The 22,475-nt window shown below is 59.6% G+C and overlaps 1 protein-coding gene across 17 annotated transcripts in view; it reads left to right on the forward strand.

Annotated features, from left to right (window-relative positions):
• Nucleotides 1-21,768, forward strand: part of IQCE (IQ motif containing E) — a 40,066-nt gene extending 18,298 nt beyond the window's left edge. For 7 of the 17 annotated variants that reach the window (XM_061402306.1, XM_061402309.1, XM_061402308.1 and 4 more), the window contains 16 exons: nt 747-817; nt 2,047-2,119; nt 2,360-2,409; nt 4,183-4,346; nt 5,948-6,003; nt 7,134-7,312; nt 8,932-9,036; nt 10,131-10,221; nt 11,005-11,178; nt 12,421-12,444; nt 12,628-12,724; nt 13,496-13,606; nt 14,229-14,350; nt 14,940-15,040; nt 15,867-15,953; nt 17,198-18,599. In XM_061402306.1, coding sequence (XP_061258290.1) covers nt 747-817; nt 2,047-2,119; nt 2,360-2,409; nt 4,183-4,346; nt 5,948-6,003; nt 7,134-7,312; nt 8,932-9,036; nt 10,131-10,221; nt 11,005-11,178; nt 12,421-12,444; nt 12,628-12,724; nt 13,496-13,606; nt 14,229-14,350; nt 14,940-15,040; nt 15,867-15,953; nt 17,198-17,681 — 1,989 coding nt within the window. In that variant the 3' untranslated portion in view covers nt 17,682-18,599. The other 10 variants (XM_061402314.1, XM_061402315.1, XM_061402316.1 and 7 more) reach the window with 10 other exon arrangements.
• Nucleotides 21,769-22,475: the final 707 nt, after the last annotated feature.

Consider the following 22,475-nt stretch of genomic DNA (forward strand, 5'->3'; position numbering starts at 1 on the left):
AATGCAGATCTGTAGGAACGACTCGGGTTAGGGCTCCACGGCGGTTTGTGAAGTGAGAACAGTGTGCAGGATGGTATGCGTGGGGTTGCCATTTATGTAAACAACAGCAAAACACCACCACTCAGCAGGTGTGCATACGCGTGCGCGTGTGCGTAATGAGGTCTGGAGAGTGAACACATGCTATGCTGGTAACATCAGTTAGTTGACAGGGGTAAGCGCAAAGGGTAAATGTGCCCAGGTGTTTCTAGTATAACTAAAAATCACCTTAAAATCCAGTTGAAAAGTGTTTGACTCTTCAAAAAGAAAGGGAAGTCCTGTCAGGAATGCAGGGTATCATCTCCCAAAGCGCTGTGTGAGCAGAGAGCAGGAAGCACTGAGGCAGAGGGGCCTCCCCAGGACCCCAGTCTAGCTGCCCGGGGGAGGGTGCTGGGGATGGGGCTGCCCTGGGCCGCTGGGCTTGGGGTGTCCGTGCCTGGTGACTGAGGTGGTGCATGTCCCGTCCCTCCTCCCGAGGGTGGCGCCCTCTGAGGAGGGGAGCACCCTGTTCCCAGCCCCACTGCCCCCTGCTCCAAGTCTAGAAGAGACGCCAGCCATCGAATGGGGGGGACACTCCTAGGGAGTGGGCCGCGGACCCGCCCCAGGTAGGGCACAGGTCCGGCTGCGTCTCCGTGCGGCAGGGGAGGCCGTGGCCGTTGAGGCTGGGGTGTGTTCCCCCGGTCAGCTTGATGGGTGTGGTCCCCCGGCAGGTGATCAACGGGCTGAAGCAGAGGGTCCTCAAGCTGGAGCAGCAGTGCAAGGAGAAGGACAACATTATCAAGTACGGGGCCCGGGGCACCGGGGGGCCCTGCCTGGGTGCCAGCTGGGCGCACGCACCCGTCCTGCTCCCAGCCCAGCGTCGGCACCCGCTGTCCCACCCCTCCCCCGCCCACGTCCCAGCCTCGCTTGTCACCAAAGCTTGAGCAGTGGCCTCCTCCAGACACCACCAAGGAGCCATGTTCTCCCCTCTCTCTCCTCACTCCCGTTTCTTTGAAGACACGCCTTCTCTCCTTCACCTCCTGTGATCATGTCTTGTCTCCAGTGTTGACTTCATGGACTAGACGCGCAGGCTCTTGCTGCCTGGACACCTCCCCAGGCTGCCTCTCACTGTCCCGCACGGTCCTGTGCTGTTTTTAGAGCAGCTATACAGATTTCTTGCCTGCTCTTTTATCCCAGAGGGGAGCCTTTCCTGGTGTGTTGGAGTTTATTTAAGGAAATCCGAGTTTGCACTCTCCGTTGCCCCGTGTGTCCTCTTTATACAATAGACCCCGTCTTCCTTTGTTTCTGGCCGGAGTTATCAGCTGTCTCATTATCATTCTGTCTCAGAATCCTAAACTGTATTAGTAACTTTACCTTCATTTCTCTGTAGAGCCTTTTCTCTGGAGTCTGTTAAGTGTTGAGAATGAGGAGAATTATATGGACAGTACAAGGAGAAAAAAAAAATGGTTCTCTTTCCTTTAAAAAATAATCATTCCCCTACCTTCCCCAAAGACGGCTTGTCCTTTCTAACCCTGAGGTCTTTCTTCATAATTACTCCGGTTTTTAGACACCGTCTTATTAGCAAAGAATATCCCCCAGAAGGAGGCCTTTTACCTCACCCTGGAGGGTGCCTGGTCCTACCGGGAAGGGCCCCGTAGGTGTGAGAATTCTCTGGTGGGTTTTGTGCAAGCCACCCACCAGCTGAAGGCCCCTCAGGCTTCCCTGGAAGCTCAGTTGGTAAAGAATCCGCCTGCAGTGCAGGAGACCCCGGTCCGATCCCTGGGTCGGGAAGACCCACTGGAGAAGGGATCGGCTACCCACTCCAGTATTCTTGGGCTTCCCTGGTGGCTCAGCTGGTAGAGTCTACAAGGTGGGAGACCTGGGCTGGGAAGATAGGCCCACTCCAGTATTCTGGCCTGGAGAATTCCATGGACTGTGTAGTCCGTGGGGTCGCAGAGTCGGACTCGACTGAGCGACTTCCCCTTTCACTCGCCTGGCACTGCCACATTAACTTCGACCTTGGGTTCTTAGCAAACTGCAGACCGATGTGAAGACCACGAACCTGGAGGAGATGCGGATCGCCATGGAGACGTACTACGAGGAGGTGCGTGTCCCCTGCCCGGGGCAGGCGGTGGGCTCGGGTCGGAGCACGGTCAGTTGCCGAGCTGGGTGGTGGCCCTGCTGCTGTGTGGGACCCTCCCCTTCTAGTTTATCTTGACTGGAACACAAATCAGCAACTTAGTGCTAACTTCCTGCCACTGGGCCGACAGAGACTCAGTTTTTCAGAGGACAGTCTCCTTGGTGCTCGCTTTGTGTTAGCCGCCTTTTAACTTGGTGTTTGCAGATTCACCGTCTCCATGGTCTTCTTGCAAGCTCCGAGATGACAGGAAAGAGGTACGACCCTCTGTCTGTCTGTCTGTCTGGGAGCCCTGCTCTGCATGCTGTCTGTGTGTTCAGCGGCTGGCAGAGTAGGGGCGCTCCTTCCGTGGAGCGTGGACCCCGCCCTGGGTCTGGGGCTTCTAGCTGCCGCTCGAGCTTCAGGCTCTTGTGTGCCCTCCCTGGGGGGTCACGGATGCCCCCTCCCAGCTGCTGTCTCTGACCCCTGGCAGCGTGGTTGGTGCTCTGGGCTCCCGCTGGTGCTCCTACCTCACAGCTTCCAGCTTAGAAGCAGGAAACACTCTTTCTCAAAGCAGATCTTCCTTTTAGGAAGACATTTAGGACCGAGTACAGGATCGTCTTGCCAAGTACCTTTACTGGGAGAGACGGAGCGTTTCCTCAGCACGTACATCTTCCCCTGTCCTGTCCCCAGATGATGTCAGGCTCTCAGCAGGTCAGGGAAGGAGGGGTCCCTTGTCACAAATTCAGTCATGTCACCGGCCTCCGCCGTGAATTACTGACAGTTACTCATCATCTGGGCTTCCCAGGCGGCTCAGCAGTAAAGAACCCGCCTGCCAATGCAGGAGATGTGAGTTCGATCCCTGGGTCGGGAGGACCCCTGGAGAAGGGAATGGCCACCCACTCCAGTGTTCTTGCCTGGAGAACCCCATGGACAGAGAAGCCTGGTGGGCTACAGTCCACGGGGTCGCAGAGTCAGAAGCGACTGAGCGACTAAACAACAGCAACAACAGTTAAGCCTTCACAGTTGCCAGCACGCTCTTCCCTTTTTCCTTCCCCCAGTAGCTTAAAGTGGGGGCGGGAGAGGGGCCAGAGGACTTGCAGGTGGCATCCATGGTGGGCAGCGTTGTGTTCTGTAACGGGCCCTCGGTGTGAACGGGCCCTCCGTGTGAACGGGCGAGTGATGGCCCGCCACCCCCGGGGAAGCACGGGCTCCATCCTGACACCCTCTGGTCAGCTTTCCCATCACCCGGCCAGCGCACAGCCCGCCTCCCCGTGTTTCTGTCTAAAGGCGCCTCACTTGGTGCCCATTGTTAGCTCATGAGCCCTGAGCCCTCCACCCACCTTGGCTTGAGCCTGAGCAAAGCCCCAACACACGCAGTCCCCCCGGAGCCACGTCTCAGCTCCTCCCGATGACGAACTCCGCTGCAGGGGGCTGGGGAAAGTGGTGAAGTCAGCCCAGAAACGGGAAAGACCACGTGGTCCACCCTGCTGAGAGCAGATATGAGAGCAGACACGGGCAGTGCCTGTCCCGCCGCCGGGAGCGGGCTCCCCGAGACTCGGAGCCTCCTCCCCTCTGCCCTGGGTGGCCACGGAGATACCACAAGGCACCGCAGGCGTCGATCCGGCGCTCACAGAGAAGATTTAGCGAGCAGACAACTTGGCAGATGAGGAGTCTGTAACCAACCAGCGTTGACCGCACTTTAGACTTTGCAGAGAAGGAGGCGCGATCAGAACAGCCGTCCAAGGACAGGACTGATGGAGCAGGAGGGGCGGGACCCCTCCACGGCTCTTCTGGTGATGTTGCTCTGTCTGTCGCTGACGACTGGACGCAGTCCCGTGTAGGCAGGCGTGCCCATGAGAAGAGTGAACCCCTGTCCAGGGTGACAGTCCGCTGGTCTGGGAATCGCAGTCAGCCTTCCCCGTGAACCGCACACCTTCATGCTCAGGACACCCTGAGCGCCCAGGCCGCCGTGTGCCTGCCCCTCCCCTGGGATGTGTGTGAGGCAGCTCAGGACCTGAACCTTAGCCGCTGGGTCTTGTTGCTCCTAGGCCTCCAGTGGAGAAGAAGATAGGCCTTAAAAGGCAGAAGAAAATGAGCAGTGCCCTGCTGAGCTTGTCCCGGAGCGTCCAGGAGCTCACGGAGGAGAACCAGAGCCTGAAGGAGGACCTGGACCGCATGCTCAGCAACTCCCCCACCGCCTCCAAGATCAAGGGTACCTGCCCAGGCCCCCGGGGGCGGAGGGCATGCGAGGGGACCTGTTCTTCCTCGGCCACCCCGCTGGGCAGCGCTGCCCCGCGCAACCAGCCTGCCGTGGGCCGAGCACGGTCCTGGACCCTGGGTAGAGCCGTGGAGGCCTGTGCGGGAGGGGGAGGCTGCCCTGTGTCACCAGCCTGCCGTGGGCAGGGCATGGTCTTGGACCCCGGGCAGAGCCGTGGAGGCCCGTGCAGTGGGGGGAGGCTGCCCCGTGTCACCAGCCTGCCCTGGGCTGAGCACAGTCCTGGGCCCCCCGTGCCGGGTAGGGGAGTCTGCCCCACGTCACCAGCCCGCCGTGGGCCGAGCACGGTCCTGGGCCCCGGGCAGAGCCGTGGAGGCCTGTGCAGCGGGGGGAGGCTGCCCTGTGTCACCAGCCTGCCGTGGGCAGGGCATGGTCCTGGGCCCCGGGCAGAGCCGTGGAGGCCTGTGCAGTGGGGGGAGGCTGCTCCGTGTCACCAGCCTGCCCTGGGCTGAGCACGGTCCTGAGCCCCCCGTGCCGGGTGGGGGAGGCTGCCCCGTGTCACCAGCCTGCTGTGGGCCGAGCACGGTCCTGGGCCCCAGGCAGAGCCGTGGAGGCCCGTGCAGTGGGGGGAGGCTGCCCCGTGTCACCAGCCTGCCATGGGTCAAGCATGGTCCTGGGCCCCGGGCAGAGCTGTGGGGGTGCGTGCAGGTGGGAGAGGCTGACCTGCTGAAATAGCACTGGGAAGGGGCAGATAGGGGGTCAGCCGTGCCCACAGCCGGGAGGGGCGCTCTGGGCAGCGGGCACAGAGCCCCAAGTGGGCCTGGCACTGTGAGGCAGCCAGCGGGCCCAGCCCCTGGAAGCGGGGGCCGGTGGCGGACGGGGCCTTGAAGGCCACTCAGAGGGCAGCGGGTTTGTGCGGAGAGGAGAGGAGCCCCGCTCCTGTGCTGCATGGAGGCCACGCAGGAAAGGGGGCGCGAGGACAGCACCCTGCAGGGTCCTCTGGGGCTGCTGGTGGCCTGGCCCGGGGCTCCGCGGTGGCGGGAGGCGGCGTGAGGTCTGGCTACAGCCGGTGCGGGCAGAGGGGGGCCACAGGGGGAGGCTGCGGCTGTGCTCGAGGGCCCAACGGGGATCAGGCACACGGGTGACGTCAGGGCGGGGCCCCGGAGGGAGACTTGGACCTGGGACTTACCAGGTCAGGGGACAGATGCCCAGCCCGTGAGCAGGGGTGGGGGGTGACCGTGGAGCCTCTGGGCGGGTAGTGGACACCAAGCACCCACAGATCCGGGTGGAGTGGGCGCTGGAGGAGTCCCGCTGGGTCTGGGAGGACGAGGGCCGGGGTGGGCTTGGGATCGGCCGCAGGGCTCGCTGGTGAGCCGGAGCAGGGCTGTCCTGGCAGGCGGGGCAGTCAGGAGAGGTCGCACGGAGGAGCTGAAAGGAGCAGTGGTCACCGCAGAGCCGTGCCGGCACCACAGGTTCCTGGGCTGGGGGCCGTCCCTGGAGGGGAGCCGTCTGGCCGTGCCCCAGACAGGAGGTCCTGGCCGAAGGGATCCGTCCGATGGCTGTGGAGGTGTGTCCCTCACACCCCGTTGTCCCAGCAGGCTACACAGACTGGAGCAAGCCCCGGCTGGTTCGGCGGATCGCAGAGCTGGAAAAGGTGAGTGGTGGGCCCCTACGTGCCCTTCCCTCCCCAACCCTGCCGATGCAAGAGGGGCAGGTCCCAGGAAGTGGGCAGAAGGAGCCTTGCTCCCGGGACATAAGGGGGGCCGTCTGTGCCCAGGGACAGCTACGCATGGGATGAGTTGGCCAGAGGAGACTCTTAGGGTCTAGGTAGGACGCCTGGCCGTGTCAAGTCTGCCCTTGGGTCACAGACGGCAAGGCGTGGTCACACAGCACGCCACAGCACTTCCAGCTTTGGAGGTAACCGTCGGGGATGCGTAGGACCCCGAGCCTTTCAGAGAGCCAGCCTGACGGGCACCCGGGGGCTCTGTGCCGCCAGTCACTTACCAGGCGGGTTTTCTCACCGCTTGTGTAGTATCTGAGTTCACAGAAAACTGCGCATCCGCACTTTACCAACCAGGAAGTTAACAGGTCCTCACGTCCCCCACGTGAATTTGCGAATCTGATTCTGTTGAGGTTGGTCAGACGTGTCTACACTGTTCCAGTATTGGTAAAACACAGAGTCAGAGCTCTCAGTTGTTGGAGCAGAGTCAACCTAGAGGGGAACAGTAAAAATAAAAATCGAACCTGTTTACAAAGGCAGGAGACAGAGTTTCTGTAAACTGCGGGTAATTTAAGAACGAAACCCGTCAGGAACGCAAGGCGCCTGAAGGCAGTCCAGGAGCCAGTGGGCAGCGTTTTTCCACGTGGGGTGATGCTGACATCGGTGGGAGAGGGTGCTGGGAACCTTCAGGCTCGGAGCGGGCCTGTCCGTCCGGTTGACAGCCTGGGACAGAACATTGCAGACATCCTGGGGCCAGCAGGCCAGCGAGCACAGGGAGGGGCAGACTGGGCTCACCTTCTCCAGCTGCTGCAGCGCCCGCCCCAAGCCGGCTGGGCCTCCCTACCCTGGAGGGGGAGAGTGACGGGGTTGGGGCCCACTCCCTGCCATCGCCCCCAGGACTCTGCGGAGCTACCCTCTCCCCGGGCAGGGTCCCAGGCTTCTCGGGTCACACACAGAGGTTTCCCCACCCCCCTCTCTGGGTGGAGGTTCCCTCTGGCTGCTGTCCCTTTTCTAGGAAAGTAAAATCAGAAATAACATCTAACAGATGCCTGTGTCGCCTCCAGAAACTCAGTTCGATGGAAAGCCCCAAGCCCCAGGCTTCAGAGGCGGCGAGGTCGACCTCCCTGACCCCCTCGGCGTCCAGCCCCACGTTGCACCTGCAGGAGAACGAGCGTCTGCACGGAGCGGTGAAGAGCCTGAAGGGCGAGCGCAGCGCCCTGCACACCCAGCTGCAGGAGAGAGAGTAGGTGGCCCGCTCCAGGGCGAGGGGGGCGGGGAGGGCACGCCCGCTGATGCGTGCCGTCGCTGCAGCGGAGCTGCCCGTGGGTCTGGGGAGGCACAGGGCACAGCGGCTGTCACACAAGCCTCTGTACCTGGTTATTAATCTTCTGAGGGTTTACCCGTGAGGCGAGGGCAGCTTCGGTGATACAAGGAGGCACTCGCTGGCCTATTTCGTTATCAAATGCGTGGGGAGTGCCATGGAAATCTTACACGAAATTCCAGAGGGCTTTCCAAATTCTTTCTTAGAGAAGAACTTATTTTCATTGGTCTGTGTAAAATGTCGGCCCTCCATTAGAGCTCACACACAGGGGTTTAAAGATTCCGTGCTCTGCTCACGATCTCTAATCTGTGCATCAGAAAAGGCCCTGGTGCTGAAGAGCACAGAGTCGTCAGGGCGACTATGAGCATGTGGACAGCAGAGCCTTGAGGTCTGGTTTATTTCCTCTCTGCTCTCTCGCCTCTGGCTCTGTAGCCCACAGAAGACACGCCTGTCTCCTGTTCACCTGTGGCTTCTCCAGCTGCAGTTCGGAAATGCTGTTTCTCAGGCCTTGCTGCTCAGAGCGTGGCCTGGGGGCCAGCAGCCTCAGCGTCACACAGGACCTCTTAGAGGCAGAGACCCTCGGGCCCCGCCCAGCCGGGCCCTGCCCATGTCTCCTGAACCCGGCTTTGTCTTCTGAGACCCCCCTCCCCGATTCTGTGCACGTTTAGGTCTGTGGTTCACAGCAGAAGGCAAATCATTTCACCTCCAGTGGAAGTCTAACAGTGCATCCATGCGCTGGGTTTATAAACATTAGGAGTCATTTTGCTTGTGGCTGAGCTGGTAAAGAATCTGCCTGCAATGCGGGAGATCTGGGTTCGATCCCTGGGTTGGGAAGATCCCCTGGAGAAGGGAACAGCTACCCACTCCAGTACTCTGGCCTGGAGAATTCTATGGACCTTGTAATCCACGGGGTCGCAAAGAGTCCGACACGACTGAGCGACTTTCACTTCCACTTTCTTTGGCACACTGAAGAGCATCTCTGATGATCTAAGCCACCGCGTGACGTGATAACAGTTTCTACTCATTGAGCCTTTACGACGTGACTCATGCATGTATCTCATTCATGTGAGGTCACCACCTCAGTGAGCAGTGGAACATTTTAAAGCCACGTTCTTGGCCACGTGTCACCTGTGGGGCACGGGAGAGCTTGGGGGGAGATGCCGGGGACGGGGGTCCTCAGGCTGCACCCCCCACTGCCAGCCCCAGGAGCTCTTATCTGAGTGCAGGTCGATCACCGAACAGTGTGACCCTGGCTAATGCCTGTGCCTGGGCTGGTGACGCCCACGACAGCGGGGCCTGCGCCTCATGTGGCCGCCCTGCTCCTGGCCACCACTGGCACAGGCAGGTGCTCGGTAAACGGCTGAGCGGACGAGGCGGCCCCGGGCTCCCAGCGTCACCCAGAAGGGCCTGTCGGCGCCCTCGTCTGCGCAGAAGCGAGGAGGCCGGACCCGCTGGTTTTTCCGAGAGCTCCCCCTGCTCCGATGACCCCGGCACTGTGAGCCTGTTTCAGTGACGCTGAAACGTCTCTGGTTCTTGTTCAGTTTGGAGGTGAAGCAGCTGCTGCAGACGAAGGCCGAGCTGGAGAAGGAGCTGGAAAGCATGAAGGAGGGAGAGAGGGAGAGAAGAGAGAGAGAGAAGGCGTTGAGGTGAGCGGGCGAGGATCAGGAAGCCACGTGGTGCCAGGCTGTCCCCACTTCCCTGCCTGCCCCCCACCGAGGCCCACCCCCGCCCTGGGCCCAGAGCGGCTCTCGTAAAGCTCCAGCCTGATCACACGGCGGCTCTCCTGACGTCTTTCATGGCTTTGCTGCTGCCTTCAGGGTGAACACCCGGCCTCCGGGGAGAGGCCCCTCACGGTCAGGCCGGTGTTGGCTCTTGGGCTTCACGGCCCCCCTCCTCCAGCATGTCTTCCTGGGCAGCCTCAGAGCACGCCCGGATTCCACACCCTGGTCAGGATAAGACCCAGGAGACAAAACGTAGAAACAAGGCAAATGTCCATCAGATTAAAAAAACTGAAGTACATCCTTAGAGAGGAGTGAGGCCCAACCCCTGCTGCAACATGGGCCAGCCTCAGAAACGTGATGCCGTGACAGAGGCAGGCGGAGACGCTCTCAGACCGTCTGATTCGGAAATACCCGGAGCAGGCAGATTCCTCGAGAAGACAGTGGATGGTGGTTGCTGTGGGGTGGGGGTGGGAGTGAGTGTCAGGTTAAAGGGCTCCTTTCTAGGGGACGGAAGCGCCCTGGAATTGGGCAGTGATGACGCCTGCACAGCACTGTGAGTGAGAACCCACTTAACTGCACACTTCAAAAACGTGGGCTTGGGGTTCTGTGAATTTATCTCAATAACAAAGGCCCCAAAAGTAGATTAGAAATCCAAGCAGAAATATTTGGTGCTCAGAATAATTAGTAAGATACACATTACTGAAAGGAACAAAAAAATACTATTTTCAGAATAAACGTGACTAGACGTTGTCAGAAGCCTAGAATTAAAGTAAATCAGAATGGGCGGGTATGTGGTGAAGAACTGTTTTTACTTTACCTTTGAGATCTGTGGCCAGGACATGCGTTGTATCTCCCATTCCCGCTGTTTATTACCTAGTCATTGGTCACCTCAGTTCCTCCCGTGAGCGGCCGTGGGGTCCCCCAGGCCTACGGGGCTCGGTAGGCAGCCCCCTGCTGTCACTTCCAGACGCTGACACAGCGTCATGGCAGGTGAGGTGTCCTCCCCCTTCTCACCTTAGAGAGGAGGTTCAGACGCTGACCAGGAAGTTTCAGGAGCTGGAAGGAAGTAAGAAGGACGAGGAAGATGAGCCCGTGGCGGCGGCTCCCCAGGTAGGGCTATCTGTTTTCACCTCCTGCCGGTGCGGGGAGGTGGGGGAGCCCTAAGCTGACGCTCTGAGGTCCCACTTGTTCCCACACACGCAGTTTCTCCGGAAGCCCTCGGTGACAGTCTCGTTTTACCATCACTGTCGGTTTCTGTGAGTGGTGCCATTGAGTCCTGGGCTTCTGGACTAACCGACGACGGTCAGTTCATCATACCACTTGTATCAGCTCGCCCCACGGACTTCTCCACTGAGAAGCACGTGTCTGCACAGAGCCTGCGGTCTTCCCGTGAGAAAGTCCAAATGTTTTTCTGTTTACAGAGAAGTTTCCCTGTAGATAATAAATGTGGACCCTAAAATAGTAGAAATAAGTGCGATTTTTATGGTCGTGATAGCAATTCTTGATTCTTTCCCCCTTAAAAACCAAGCTAGGGATCTCTTGCCTTTTACCTCAGAAGTCCCACCTACGTAATCCCGTACTGCACTGGAGGGAAGACCGTGACAGGACCCCCGCGAGGCGGACACTCGCGCACGGATGCCCAGGTGCACGAGCCCAGACAGGGCGTCGCGGTCACCTGGGTGGCACCACGGGGCCTGCCGCCTCACGGGAGAGCGGACCGTGTGCACCCGTGGGCCTCTGAGCACTGTGGACACAGTTTCCTCTAAATTAGAGAGTCTGGTCTGATAAGCGTCTCCGGTGTTCTCATATCCTGCCACTGCCTGCCCGAAGGCCATCTTCTCTGCCCCCCGGAACCCCCTGGAGCTCATCCTTCTCACCTTGAATTCCCTGCAGACCCATGAAGAACCCAGCCAGCCTCCCAGCCCCACCGCCAGCCCCTCCCAGCCGGATGCTGAGCCGGACTGGAGCCAGGGGGGCTCCTCCCGGCCCCCCTCCACCTGCTCAGAGGGGAGGAGAGACGAGGCCGCCAGGGTCCTGCAGCGCAGGTGGAAGGGGTACCAGCGGCAGGTGAGCGCCCCACGGCCCTGCTCCACCCGCTGGCGGGAGGCAGGGTGTGAGCGTGGAGGGGCGGGAGGGAGGCGCGCTTGGAGGCGTGTGGGAGTTGGGGGTGCAGCGGCAGGTCTGGAGGCTCTGTCACCCTCCTGGTGGGCTCACACAGTGGCGGGCCGGGTCCCCGGCTCCCTGGAACGCTGGCTCCGGGCACATCCTCTCCCCCAAGTGTGTTCCTGCCCTTCCGCAGGGCTCCTGGGACCGTGTTTTGTTAGGGGCAGGGAGAGGCTGTTGGGGGTTGGGGGGAGGAGGCGGGCCGGGCCAGAGGGGCCGTGGGCCCGCACTGGTGCCTGTGAGCTGGGGCAGCGCGGACCCGAGCCCTGGGGGGACCCCCGCGTGGCCTGCAGAGAGGGCAGGGGCTCTCTGATGGTGGAGGGCCCTACGGGAGCCCTCCGGTTTATGAAACGCAGCTCAGTCCTCATTCCCCCAGCCGGACAAGCACAACCAGAGTTCTCTGCTTACCTGAACGTTGTAAAATCTTAGCTCCAGAAAGTAGGCAGTGGAGGTTTGTTATTGTAATTTCTTCCGGACTTATTACAGAAGTGTGCAAAACACAGCAAGTTGAAAGGATTCAGTGCATTCAGTGAGATTCTGATTCTTGCCCACCACCTCGATTCAACAAGAGTTAACATTTAGTCATGATTATTTTCCACACGTGCTGTTTTTTTCTGGAATTGTTTGCAAGTAAGTTTTAGACATTATGAGGCCTCCGTGTGTATCTTCTCTGAATAAGGACATGCTGCAAACCGCAGGACTGTGGCCACACTCGAGACACTTGCCCCCGAGATTCTGATGCGTGTTCAGGCTCGGGAGCCAGGGACCCAGAGCCTGCACGGGTTAGGGTTAGGGTGAGCGTGTCCTCCACAGAGGGCACCCTGTGCTCGGACAGCTCCAGCTGGGGGCCTCCCTCGTCCGGAGCCTCAGACAGCCCCGTCACAGCGCGTCCCCACGAGTCACTTCACGGCAGACACCCCCACCAGGCCGCGTTTTCCGCAGTGATTTGCCGTCCTGACCGTGGCCGCCCGCTTCGCCCTCGCTGCTGCAGGCGTGTCCGGCTCCCCCAGCTCCACCTGCTGCTCCCAGGGAGTCAGGGAGGCCAGCACCGTGGTGTGGGTGGGGGGAGGGTGGGCTCGAGAAACAGACACAGCACTGCAAAAAGCTCACCCTCGTGTTAACTCGCCACTTCTCTCTCTCTTTCAGAAAGAAAGGGCTCTTCTGGATGAAGTAAGCAAGTTTCATTTCACCAATTTCCAAAGCACACGTTTCACTTTGGTTCCACTGCCTGTGGGGGAGGGGGTCCCTGTCTTCACGAAATCAGGCTAGACCCCAACACCGAGTCGAAACACTTGAGTGCTGCTAGCGTGCAGTTGGTGCGTGGATGATTTCACACTTCCGTCTCACTCACAGCATCCCCTCAGCACACTCGTGCGGACCTCAGTTCTGCGTCCGCGAGCTGAGGGCCCTCGGAGCACGGACCGTAAGGCAGGCCAGTCCAGGCTGGAAGGTGGGTTCAGGGCACGCCCCCGGCGCCGTGGGGCCACCGGTCCCGCCTGCCCGGCCGGGGCGTCCCTGCACGGGGCCTTGAGGAGGAGAGGCCTCGCCGGACCGGGAGGAGAGGAAGGGCACCCGGGCAGAGTTGTCACGAGCAGAGCCTGCTGGGAAGGGGAGAGCCAGGGTGCGCCCGGGATGCGGGCACCTAGGCTGCCGCTCTCCCGAGCCTCACAAGGGCTGCAGGCCCGTCCTCGGGCTCTGCTGTTGCTGACTGGGGCTAGAAGCGGGATCATGGAAATGACAGCACCGCTCCTGAAACCCGGCCCATTGATCCCAGAGCTTACAAAGCGTCCACGCAAGTTTCTAGAGAAAAGCGCTCAAGAGCAAGGTTAAAGGATAAATCATTCCTCTGCGATAGTGTGAGGTCACGCTCTACCCTGCTCGACCACAAAGACACACACAGAATGAAGTGTGGGAAATGGAGTAACTACCTCGGTAGCAAACGCACCTGGTAACGGACTCACACTAGCGGTGAGACGGGAGAGCCTCTACCCGACGATTCGTTTGTATTCCAGGATTTGCTTTACCGTGGGGTCCAGCGTCTGGGCCGGTTCTCTGTGGAGGCCAGGCGTGTTTCTGGCTGGGAGAGGTCCGGGGCGAGTGAGGAGCAGGAGCCTCAAGGGCAGGAGGAAGCGGGGCGCCTTCTCTGCTGACAGGACCCCTGCTGCGGGAGCCTCGCCTCTTCCAGGGAAACTGACCTCTGTCTGTCTGTCTCTCTTGCCAGGCGGCTACCGTGCTGCAGGCGGCTTTCCGGGGGCATCTAGCTCGGGCAAGGCTGTTGTCCAGGGCAGCTTGTGTCTCAGAACCCCCCAGGATGCCGAGCCCTCCCACCCAGGTACCATTGGGGCTGCCCTCGGACCCGAGCCCTCTCTCTCTCTCCCCATCTCTTCTCACACTCCATCCACCGACAAGCGCTGGGACCTCCCTGGCGGTCCTGTGGTTAAGACACCACCTTCCAAAGCCGGGGGTGTGGGTTTAGTCCCTGGTCGGGGGGATAAGATCCCCCATGCCTGTGGCCAAAACACGGAAAACAGAAGCAATATTGTAAGGGATTTAATAAAGACTTTAAGATTGGTCCACATCCAAAAATCAAAACAGGGCAAGTGCAGGCGTCTCCAGGCCCTGGCATCCTGCCCTGCCCTGGGTGTGCCCCTGGCCCCTGCCCCTGGGCACCTGGCAGGGTTGAGCTCAGGAGCTGAGTGGCGTGGAGGCGCTGGGACACGGAGTACCGTCTCCACTGCAGCGTCAAGACAGGCCTAAAGTGGGATAGGAGCACCCCCAACCCTGTGAACCACAAGACATAAATTTTAAGGATCTCTAGAGTCTTAAGAATTAACCTAAGTAACGAGAGGAACCACCTGAATCAGATTGCGCTGAGGGTCGAGGGTGACAGGCCTTACCGTGCGGGAGGGGGCAGGAGTCTCAGACGGTTCCCTCCCCCGCTCCCTGCGCCCCAGGACTCGCCCGAGCCCCGCATCCCGAGCCCTGCTGCCCAGGCCGAGGGAGACCCGTGGCAAGAGGAGGCCGTCACCATCATCCAGTCTGCCTTCCGGGCACACCTGGCACGGGCCAGGCACAGGTCGGTCCACCTGCAGGCCCCTGTGTCCAGACACCACCGGGCGGGAGCAGGCTGCCATCCAGGGAGGCACAGGGTGAGGGACCGGAGCGTGTTCCACCCGCCTCTCGCTGCTGGGGGCCCCAGGCTCCCGTCCTCAGAGGAGCCCTTCGTGGAACCGTTTCCTCTCGCTGGAAGCGTTAGAGTCCATGCGGCTCTGGGAGCCACTGGTTTGCAGACTGGCTGTGGCCTGTCCTGAGACCCTGTTCCTTCCTGGAGGAGATCGTGGCCTGAGCCGTGTTCAGGAAGACGGGGGTGTCGTCAGAGCTCCCCTCATCCACCCTCACTCTTGTCCACAGCTCCCTTCCCTCTGGACAGAGCCCCACAGCCCTCGACTCGGCCAAGTGGCGTTGACTGCGGGCCAGGGGCGGAGCTCAGGTCGGGGCCCAGGCCGGGAGGTGGGGGGCACGTCTGAGGCCCCTCACAGCCCCCATCTCAGGACCTGGGCCTGTCGGGTGCCGGCTGGCCGTGCTGGCCACGGCTCTGGGGCCCCAGCTGCCGGCCTGGGGCTGGCCTGCGTGAGGTCTGAGCCGGCAGGTGTCTCTCTCCCCAGCGACCCCGGTCCCGGGGCCAGTACTGCTGCGGTTCCCGACAGGCCGGCCCAGCCACCCCCCAGGGCCCCCTGCTCTCCACCCTGCCCTGCGGCCGGTCCCGGTAAGTGCATTTCGTTTGGGTTTCACACGGGGGTGGCTGGCCTTCTGAGGTGGACACCGAAAGAGCTGCCAGCCTCCCGGGAGCCGGGCCATGTAGTCGCGTCAGGGCGCTGGGCCCGGAGCTGGGTCCAGGGTCGGTGACCACCAGCCGCACGGTCCGAGCTTTGTGGCTTTGATTTTTATTCTCAGCTCTAACCACAGTGAGGTGGTTTCCCTCCTTTGGGCCAATGTTTTTCCTGTTTGTTGCTTTTAAGCAAAACTGTATTTCCTTTTCTGCCTGCTTAAGACCTGCCAGCCGTCAGCGCAGAAACCCCTGGAGCGGTGGGGCGGCCGCCCAAGGAGAGGCCTGCCCCCGCTCTGCCCCGCTCTGCACTCAGGCCCTCGCGGCCGGGCCCTCCTGTGTGAGACAGAGCACGGGGTGAGACCACTTGCCCGTCGATTTTGGCCCGAAAGCTGATCCCGACTGTCCTCCAAGCCCTTCCCTCCTGTAACTGGGAAGGCTCTGTCTGTACTTGCTTGGACGGTGAGGCCAGAGATGGGCAGAGGCAGTGTTTGGGGGCAGAGCGGTCACTAGACCAAAAGCACGGTCCTCAGCCTGGCTCGGGAGCGAGGCCTGCAGGCGGGAACCTCCCGAGATGGGCTTTCAGGGCTGAGCCCTGAGGTCGTGAAGATGGACTCGCGGAAAGGGGGTCGTGGGAAGGGAAGGGCGCTTCCCATCAAGGAAAAGCTACAAAAGGAGCGGCATTTCTGACCAAGACGGGTGGGAAGACGTGTGGTGTGACCACGAGTCTGTGCAGATGACAGCCTCTGTCTGCATGCCATCGCAGGGCAGGGAGACAGCGAGGGGAGCGGCAGGGAGACCGCCAAGGGGCCGGCTCCAGAGGACGGAGCGCCGAGGCCGCCACCCTGCTCCGGTGAGTGTGGGATCCCGTGGCCAAGTCCCCTGCCCTCCAGGCTCATCTGACCTGGAAGTCAGTTCAGTTCAGTTCAGTCGCTCAGTCGTGTCCAACTCTTTGCGACCCCATGGACTGCAGCACGCCAGGCCTCCCTGTCCATCACCAACTCCGGAATTTACTCAAACTCAGGTCCATCAGGTTGGTGATGCCATCCAGCCATCTCATCCTCTGTCCTCCCCTTCTCCTCCCGCCCTCAATCTTTCCCAGCATCAGTCTTTTCCAGTGAGTCAGTTCTTCAAATCAGGTGGCCAAAGGATTGGAGTTTCAGCTTCAGCATTAATCCTTCAAATGAACACCCAGGACTGATCTCCTTTAGGATGGACTGGTTGGATCTCCTTGCAGTCCAAGGGACTCTCAAGGGTCTTCTCCAACACCACAATTCAAAAGCATCAATTCTTCAGCGCTCAGCTTTCTTTATGGTCCAACTCTCACATCCATACGTGACTACTGGAAAAACCATAGCTTTGACTAGATGGACCTTTGTTGGCCAAGTAACGTCTCTGCTTTTTAATATGCTGTGTAGGTTGGTCATAGCTTTTCTTTCAAGAAACAAGCGTCTTTTAATTTCATGGCTGCAGTCACCATCTGCAGTGATTTTGGAGCCCAAAACAATTAAGTCTCTCACTGTTTCTATTGTTTCCCCATCTATTTGCCATGAAGTGATGGGACCAGATGCCATGATCTTAGTTTTCTGAATGTTGAGTTTTAAGCCAGCTTTTTCACTCTCCTCTTTCACTTTCATCAAGAGGCTTTTTAGCTCTTCTTCGCTTTCTGTCTTAAGGGTGATGTCATCTGCATATCTGAGGTTATTGATATTTCTCCCAGCAGTCTTGATTCCAGCTTGTGCTTCATCCAGCCTGGCATTTCACATGATGTCCTCTGAATATAAGTTAAATAAGCAGGGTGACAATATACAGCCTTGATGCACTCCTTTCCCGATTTAGAACCAGTCTGTTGTTCCATGTCTAGTTCTAACTGTTGCTTCTTGACCTCCATACAGATTCCTCAGGAGGCAGGTCAGGTGGTCTGGTATTCCCATCTCTTGAAGAATTTTCCACAGTTTGTTGTGATCCACACAGTCAAAGGCTTTGATGTAGTCAATGAAGCAGAAGTAGATGTTTCCTGGAACTCTCTTGCTTTTTTGATGATCCAACGGATGTTGGGAATTTGATCTCTGGTTCCTCTGCCTTTTCTAAATCCAGCTTGAACATCTGGAAGTTCACCGTTCACGTACTGTTGAAGCCTGGCTTGGAGAATCTACAGCCTTCTAGAGCTAACACCCAAAAAAGATGTCCTTTTCATTATAGGGGACTGGAATGCAAAAGTAGGAAGTCAAGAGATACTGGAGTAACAGGCAAATTTGGCCTTGGAGTACAGAATGAAGCAGGGCAAAGACTAATAGAGTTTTGCCAAGAGAACGCACTGGTCATAGCAAACACCCTCTTCCAACAACACAAGAGAAGACTCTACACATGGACATCACCAGATGGGCAACACCGAAATCAGACTGATTATATTCTTTGCAGCCAAAGGTGGAGAAGCTCTACACAGTCAGCAAAAACAAGACCGGGAGCTGACTGTGGCTCAGACCATGAACTCCTTATTGCCAAATTCAGACTTAAATTGAAGAAAGTAGGGAAAACCACCAGACCATTCAGGTATGACCTAAATCAAATCCCTAAGTGACAAATAGATTCAAGGGATTACATCTGATAGACAGAGTGCCTGAAAAACTATAGACAGAGGTTCGAAGTTCGTGACATTGTACAGGAGGCAGTGATCAAGACCATCCCCATGAAAAAGAAATGCAAAAAGGCAAAATGGTTGTCTGAGGAGGCCTTACGAATAGCTGAGAGAAGAACAGAAGCTAAAGGCAAAGGAGAGAAGGCACGATATACCCATTTGAAGGCAGAGTTCCAAAGGATGGCAGGGAGAGGCAAGAAAGCCGTCCTCACTGACCTGGAAGCCCCACGTTTGACATCGCCCTCTGTCCGGCTCAGTCCCCCGCCCCCCGGCTCTGTCAGAGCCGGGACAGCCACCTTGGACATTCCCTCCCAGACCTCACTCATCAAGCTCCCCACGCCGGCACGTTTTCCTCCAGAACCCAGTTTGACTCTGATGTCAGCAGACCCCACGCTGGGTGACCTTTAGAGGCTTCGATCAGGGCTGAAGTGTCTGTTTGTGCTGCCTTTTTCTCCTCTCCTTAAACGTGTGTCATTTTGAAGCGGCCGCTGTCCCTCCTGCCTGATGGGCACCTTCGCAGGTCTCTGTCAGGCCTCCTATTCACACGAGGAAGCAGTCTCCATGAAAACTGGACAGTGAGTGCCTCTCTGATCTGATTGTGAGAGTATTTTTGAAGGAAAATAACTGAAGATAACCTCGAAAACTGATGTTTTTAATTTCAGAAGCTTCCACTTTAATCATTTTCTTGGAAGTTACAGAGAAAAAGCTGGCCCGTCACAGCATGTGCAGAGCGGCTGGGCCGTAATTTCCTCCCTTCTTTTATCTCAGATCGGGGATCGGCGCCTCTTTTATTCCACTCTGCGGAGCAGTGAGAGCAAGGCGCCCCGGCCCCTCCCTCGCTCCCTATCCAGGGGCCATGGAGGCTGGAGGTGGTCTGCAGGGTGGCCCGCAGGCAGTGCCCCAGCCTCGCCTCAGCTGGGGGATGGAGAGCGTAGTCGTGTGTGGGAAAAGGAGTGGATGGTCACAGTGGTCCCCAGATCTCCCGTCCAGCCCCGCCCCCTCCTCCTCAGGGCTCATGTCTTCCTGCGGACGCTGGGGCCACCGGCCACCAGACCCCTGGACTCTGCCAGAAGGGCGACTCATGGAGAATTTCCGCCACAGCCCCGTGTCCCCTCCCTTTCGTGGGTGCCTTGCCAACCTGCTGGTGCTGAGCATGGGGGTGGGGCTGTGCAGTGGGCCGCGGGCCGGTTGTCCACCCTGGGGCCCCAAGCGTGGCCCTGACACCCCCCGTCTCTGTTTCAGCGGAGCCCCCCGTCTCGGGACTGCAGCCCATGGCACCCACACCCGCGGAGGATGTGAACTCCGACGACTCCGACGAGATCGTCCTAGCACCGTCTCTGCCCACGAGGAAGAGCGCCTGCCTGCCCTAGGCCCCCGGCTGGCCTGCATGCCGTGACGCCCGTCAGGGATGCCGGGCTCAGAGGACAGGCTAGAGATTGGAGAGTAATGTATCTTGTTAGGAAAAGAACGCTACCTGCTGGACACCTCGGCCTTCCCTGCCTCTTCTCTCTGTTTGCCCCTTTGCTTGTTTGTTGAAGGGACCCAAGGCCTTTCCTTTACCTTTGGGAAGGGGTCGCCCTGTTCTGACCCCTGGCTGCCCCTCCCGCAGTGGTCTTCAGAGCCCACAGACTTTCTCCCCGGACTAGAGGGCTGCAGGGAGCCCACAGAGACGGTCTGCATGGCCCCTTCGGGCCCCTGTGGCCGAGACATGGACGGCACCGACGATGGCGCTCCATCACCCTCCGGACGCCTCTGCCAGCGGGTCAAGCTGGACGCACCTGCTGTGCCTTTTGGAAGAGCGAGTGAGCAGGAGACAGGCCTACAGTCAGGGAAGTCTCTCCATTCCTGAGACAGAACGCAGTTCCGGAGACGTCGGCAACATCAGGGCCCCCAGATGGCCCGTGTGCCTCACCCCCCCACACACAGGCTCTTCTGCCACTTTCCCTTGGGGCACTGATCCCAGTCAGGGGTTGGGGGTAGGTTGGTCACTGAGTGGATTAAGCCTTAGAAAAACACCAAATTACAGTCACAGAAGCAGCATCAAGGCCGCTTCTACAGCACACAGCTGGTGCAGGGGTGTTGCTGTCCCCCAAGCCCAGCGGCAGGTGCTGCAGACTCCGCGGGACTGCCCCGCGCGCCCAGCGCATGCAGAACCCAGCTCTGAGGGGCCGCAGCCTGGGGCGGGAGTGGACATGAGGGCCTTTTAGGAGCTCGGGTCTGCTTCCTGTCTGGGAGATCAGCCCTGGCTGACGGGGGGAGCCTAAGGGCGTCCAGGCCCCCAACACCCAAGGCTGCTGCCCAGCCTCTCCCGGGGCGGGCCGTGCAGCTCAGGGAGGGCTGACGGCACAAAGCCGGCTCTCAGCTGAGCGCAGGGGCCTGCCCACACCCTGGGTCTTGTCCCCGCCGACCCCCAGGCCACCCCACCTACAGCTCCTGGTGTTGAACCTCAGGGGCTCCGGCTCAGACATGTCCTCCTCTCAGGAATCTCTTGGCCCTCCTCACGGTGGTCAGAAGCTTCTGGCTCCAGCACCGACGAGGTGTGTGGCCCAAGGAGCCTGTGTGGTTCTGGCTTATGCGTGCGGCGACCTCCCAACCCAGCCCCGTCCACCCCGGGTCACTCGGGGGACCCCGGCCCCCTTCACCGCTTAGGTATTATTCATACCGTAGCTTGAGAAAACACCGGCTGGGGACCGGGCTTGAGTTATTTTTTTCTTTATTTGGCCCTGAGCCGCCAAATCCACTGTTTTCCGTCTGTTTCCCCATTGGACTGATGGCTCACGCGGCTGGATTCCGGCTGACCTCTGCCCTGTTTCGTCCACTGGGTCCGCTGCTCCTCTTGGTGCCGGCTCAGCTGAGGCCCGTAGGAGGCACCCAGAGGTGGTGGGGGCGGTGCCCGTGGGCCTGCTCGTCCCCAGGGGTCCTGCTCCCCACAACCCACTCAAAACCGGGCGTTTGAGCTTCAGTCCTTACTCAGGAGCCCAAGGCTCTGGGCCCTGCAGCAGAGATCACCTTCAGGACACCACCACCACCGCCCCAGGGCCTGGAGACCAGGCCGTGTGCAGCAGGCTAGCCATCAGCAGAGCTGGGCGAAGTCAGCCCCCGAACCCGAGTTTTACAAGAAAATGGCCCTGAGGATTGTAAACGCGTAGATGCCTGTGCTCCTTGCGTCCGGCAATGTTGATGTAGGAAAAGTGGAGTCTTGCAGCCAGCTCAGTGAACGGCTGACCGCAAGGCTGTGACCCTCTGACACTGTGCGGCTCCGTCCCCTGGGGAATGCCAGGTGCCCGCGGGCTTGCAGGGCCCGGGGCTCAGGCTGGGGTTCTAGGGCCTGAGCGGCACAGGAGCAGGGCCTGGGCTAGAGGGCCGCCTCCCGCGGTGCCCGCCTCCCGCGGTGCCCGCCTGTCTGGCGTTGCCCCACCAGGGCGCCCCGTAGAGGGACGAGAGCGCTGGTCCCAGCAGCAGGACCAAGTGCGTTAGGAAAGGGACAGCCACCAGCTCAGGTTGACCGGGGCCAGTGCTGCAGAGCTCTGCTTCATTTTTGAGCAGTAAATACCCTCTGGGAAAGCCACGTTCACCCTCAAGGTCTGAATATTTAAAATCCCCGAGAACCCACCTAAGCCAGTTCAATCCCTGCTGTGGTTTGGGAAGCAGTGTTCGGTCTCAGAAGTTCTGAGGACCGGAGGGTGGGCGTACACAGCTTCTCCGGGTCGGCCGGCTGCTGCCCCAGGACTCGGGGGTGGGGGGAGTGGGGGCTCCCCGAGCTCCCCGGGGTCTGTCAGCAGCTAATAGAGCCAGGCGAGCCTCCTTCAGTGCCAGAGGTCTCACTCGTCAGGGAGTCTCAGGGTGACGCCAGCAGGCAGCCTACGTGGGACGGGGCGCCATCACTTGTCCCCGGTGACGGCCGTGTAGTTTCCCGACCTTACGCTTAACTTATCCGTGAACCTTTGGAAGGGATCAGGTTTCCCTCTGCGCGGTATCGGCTTTTGTAAATAAACGTTGTTTGGCGGGTCTTTGTCTGGACTGCCCCGCAGACCTGTGGCTTTTCATGCACGACCCTCGGGGGTGCAGTCACTGAGGCTCCTGGGCTTCCGTGCACGGCGCAGGCTTGGGGGTGGGGGCCCCACAGTCAGCTTCCTGCTGTGCAGCCTCTGCTGTCTCTTCGGATTTCTCCTCCTCGCTTGTGAGCGAGGGCATGAGCATCACAACGTGAAAATGAGGGGGGTTTCTCCCCCTCAGTCTTTAATTTTTGTTTTAGGAGCAGAGGAGGAATAACTTACTTAGGAATCACACAGATGCCAAGGACCCCTCAAAAAGCTGACTTCTAGAAAAATAACTGTTTTCCAACATTTTGTGGGAAAATCTCAGCACGAGGTGCACCAGTGTCTTGGCTTGCTCGCGGTGGCTTGCCGGGCCCTTGAACTTGTCTGAAGCCCTTCCAGGGCTGGCTGGTTGGCTCCAGCGCCAGCCCGAGCCAGTCACCCTGTGCCCTGTGGGCAAGCCGTTCATTTGGGAGACTTGGTGCTGTCAGAGGAGCGGGCTGGGCTTCAGGAGGCTCCAGCAGAGGAGAGCAGGGCTTGTCAGACCTCAGCCTGGCCACGAGCCTGCTGCACCCACTCTTGCGTGAGGCTGGGGTCCGGCAGCAGAGAGGCAGCCTCGAGGGGAGGTGGTGGGAGGAGAATGGAGTATGCCCCCCCCCAACAAGAAGAGAGGCGGCACGTGGGTGTGAACCTGTGGACA

This window comes from Bos javanicus, chromosome 25 (genome assembly GCF_032452875.1).
Source record: "Bos javanicus breed banteng chromosome 25, ARS-OSU_banteng_1.0, whole genome shotgun sequence".
Classification (NCBI taxonomy): Eukaryota; Metazoa; Chordata; class Mammalia; order Artiodactyla; family Bovidae; genus Bos; species Bos javanicus.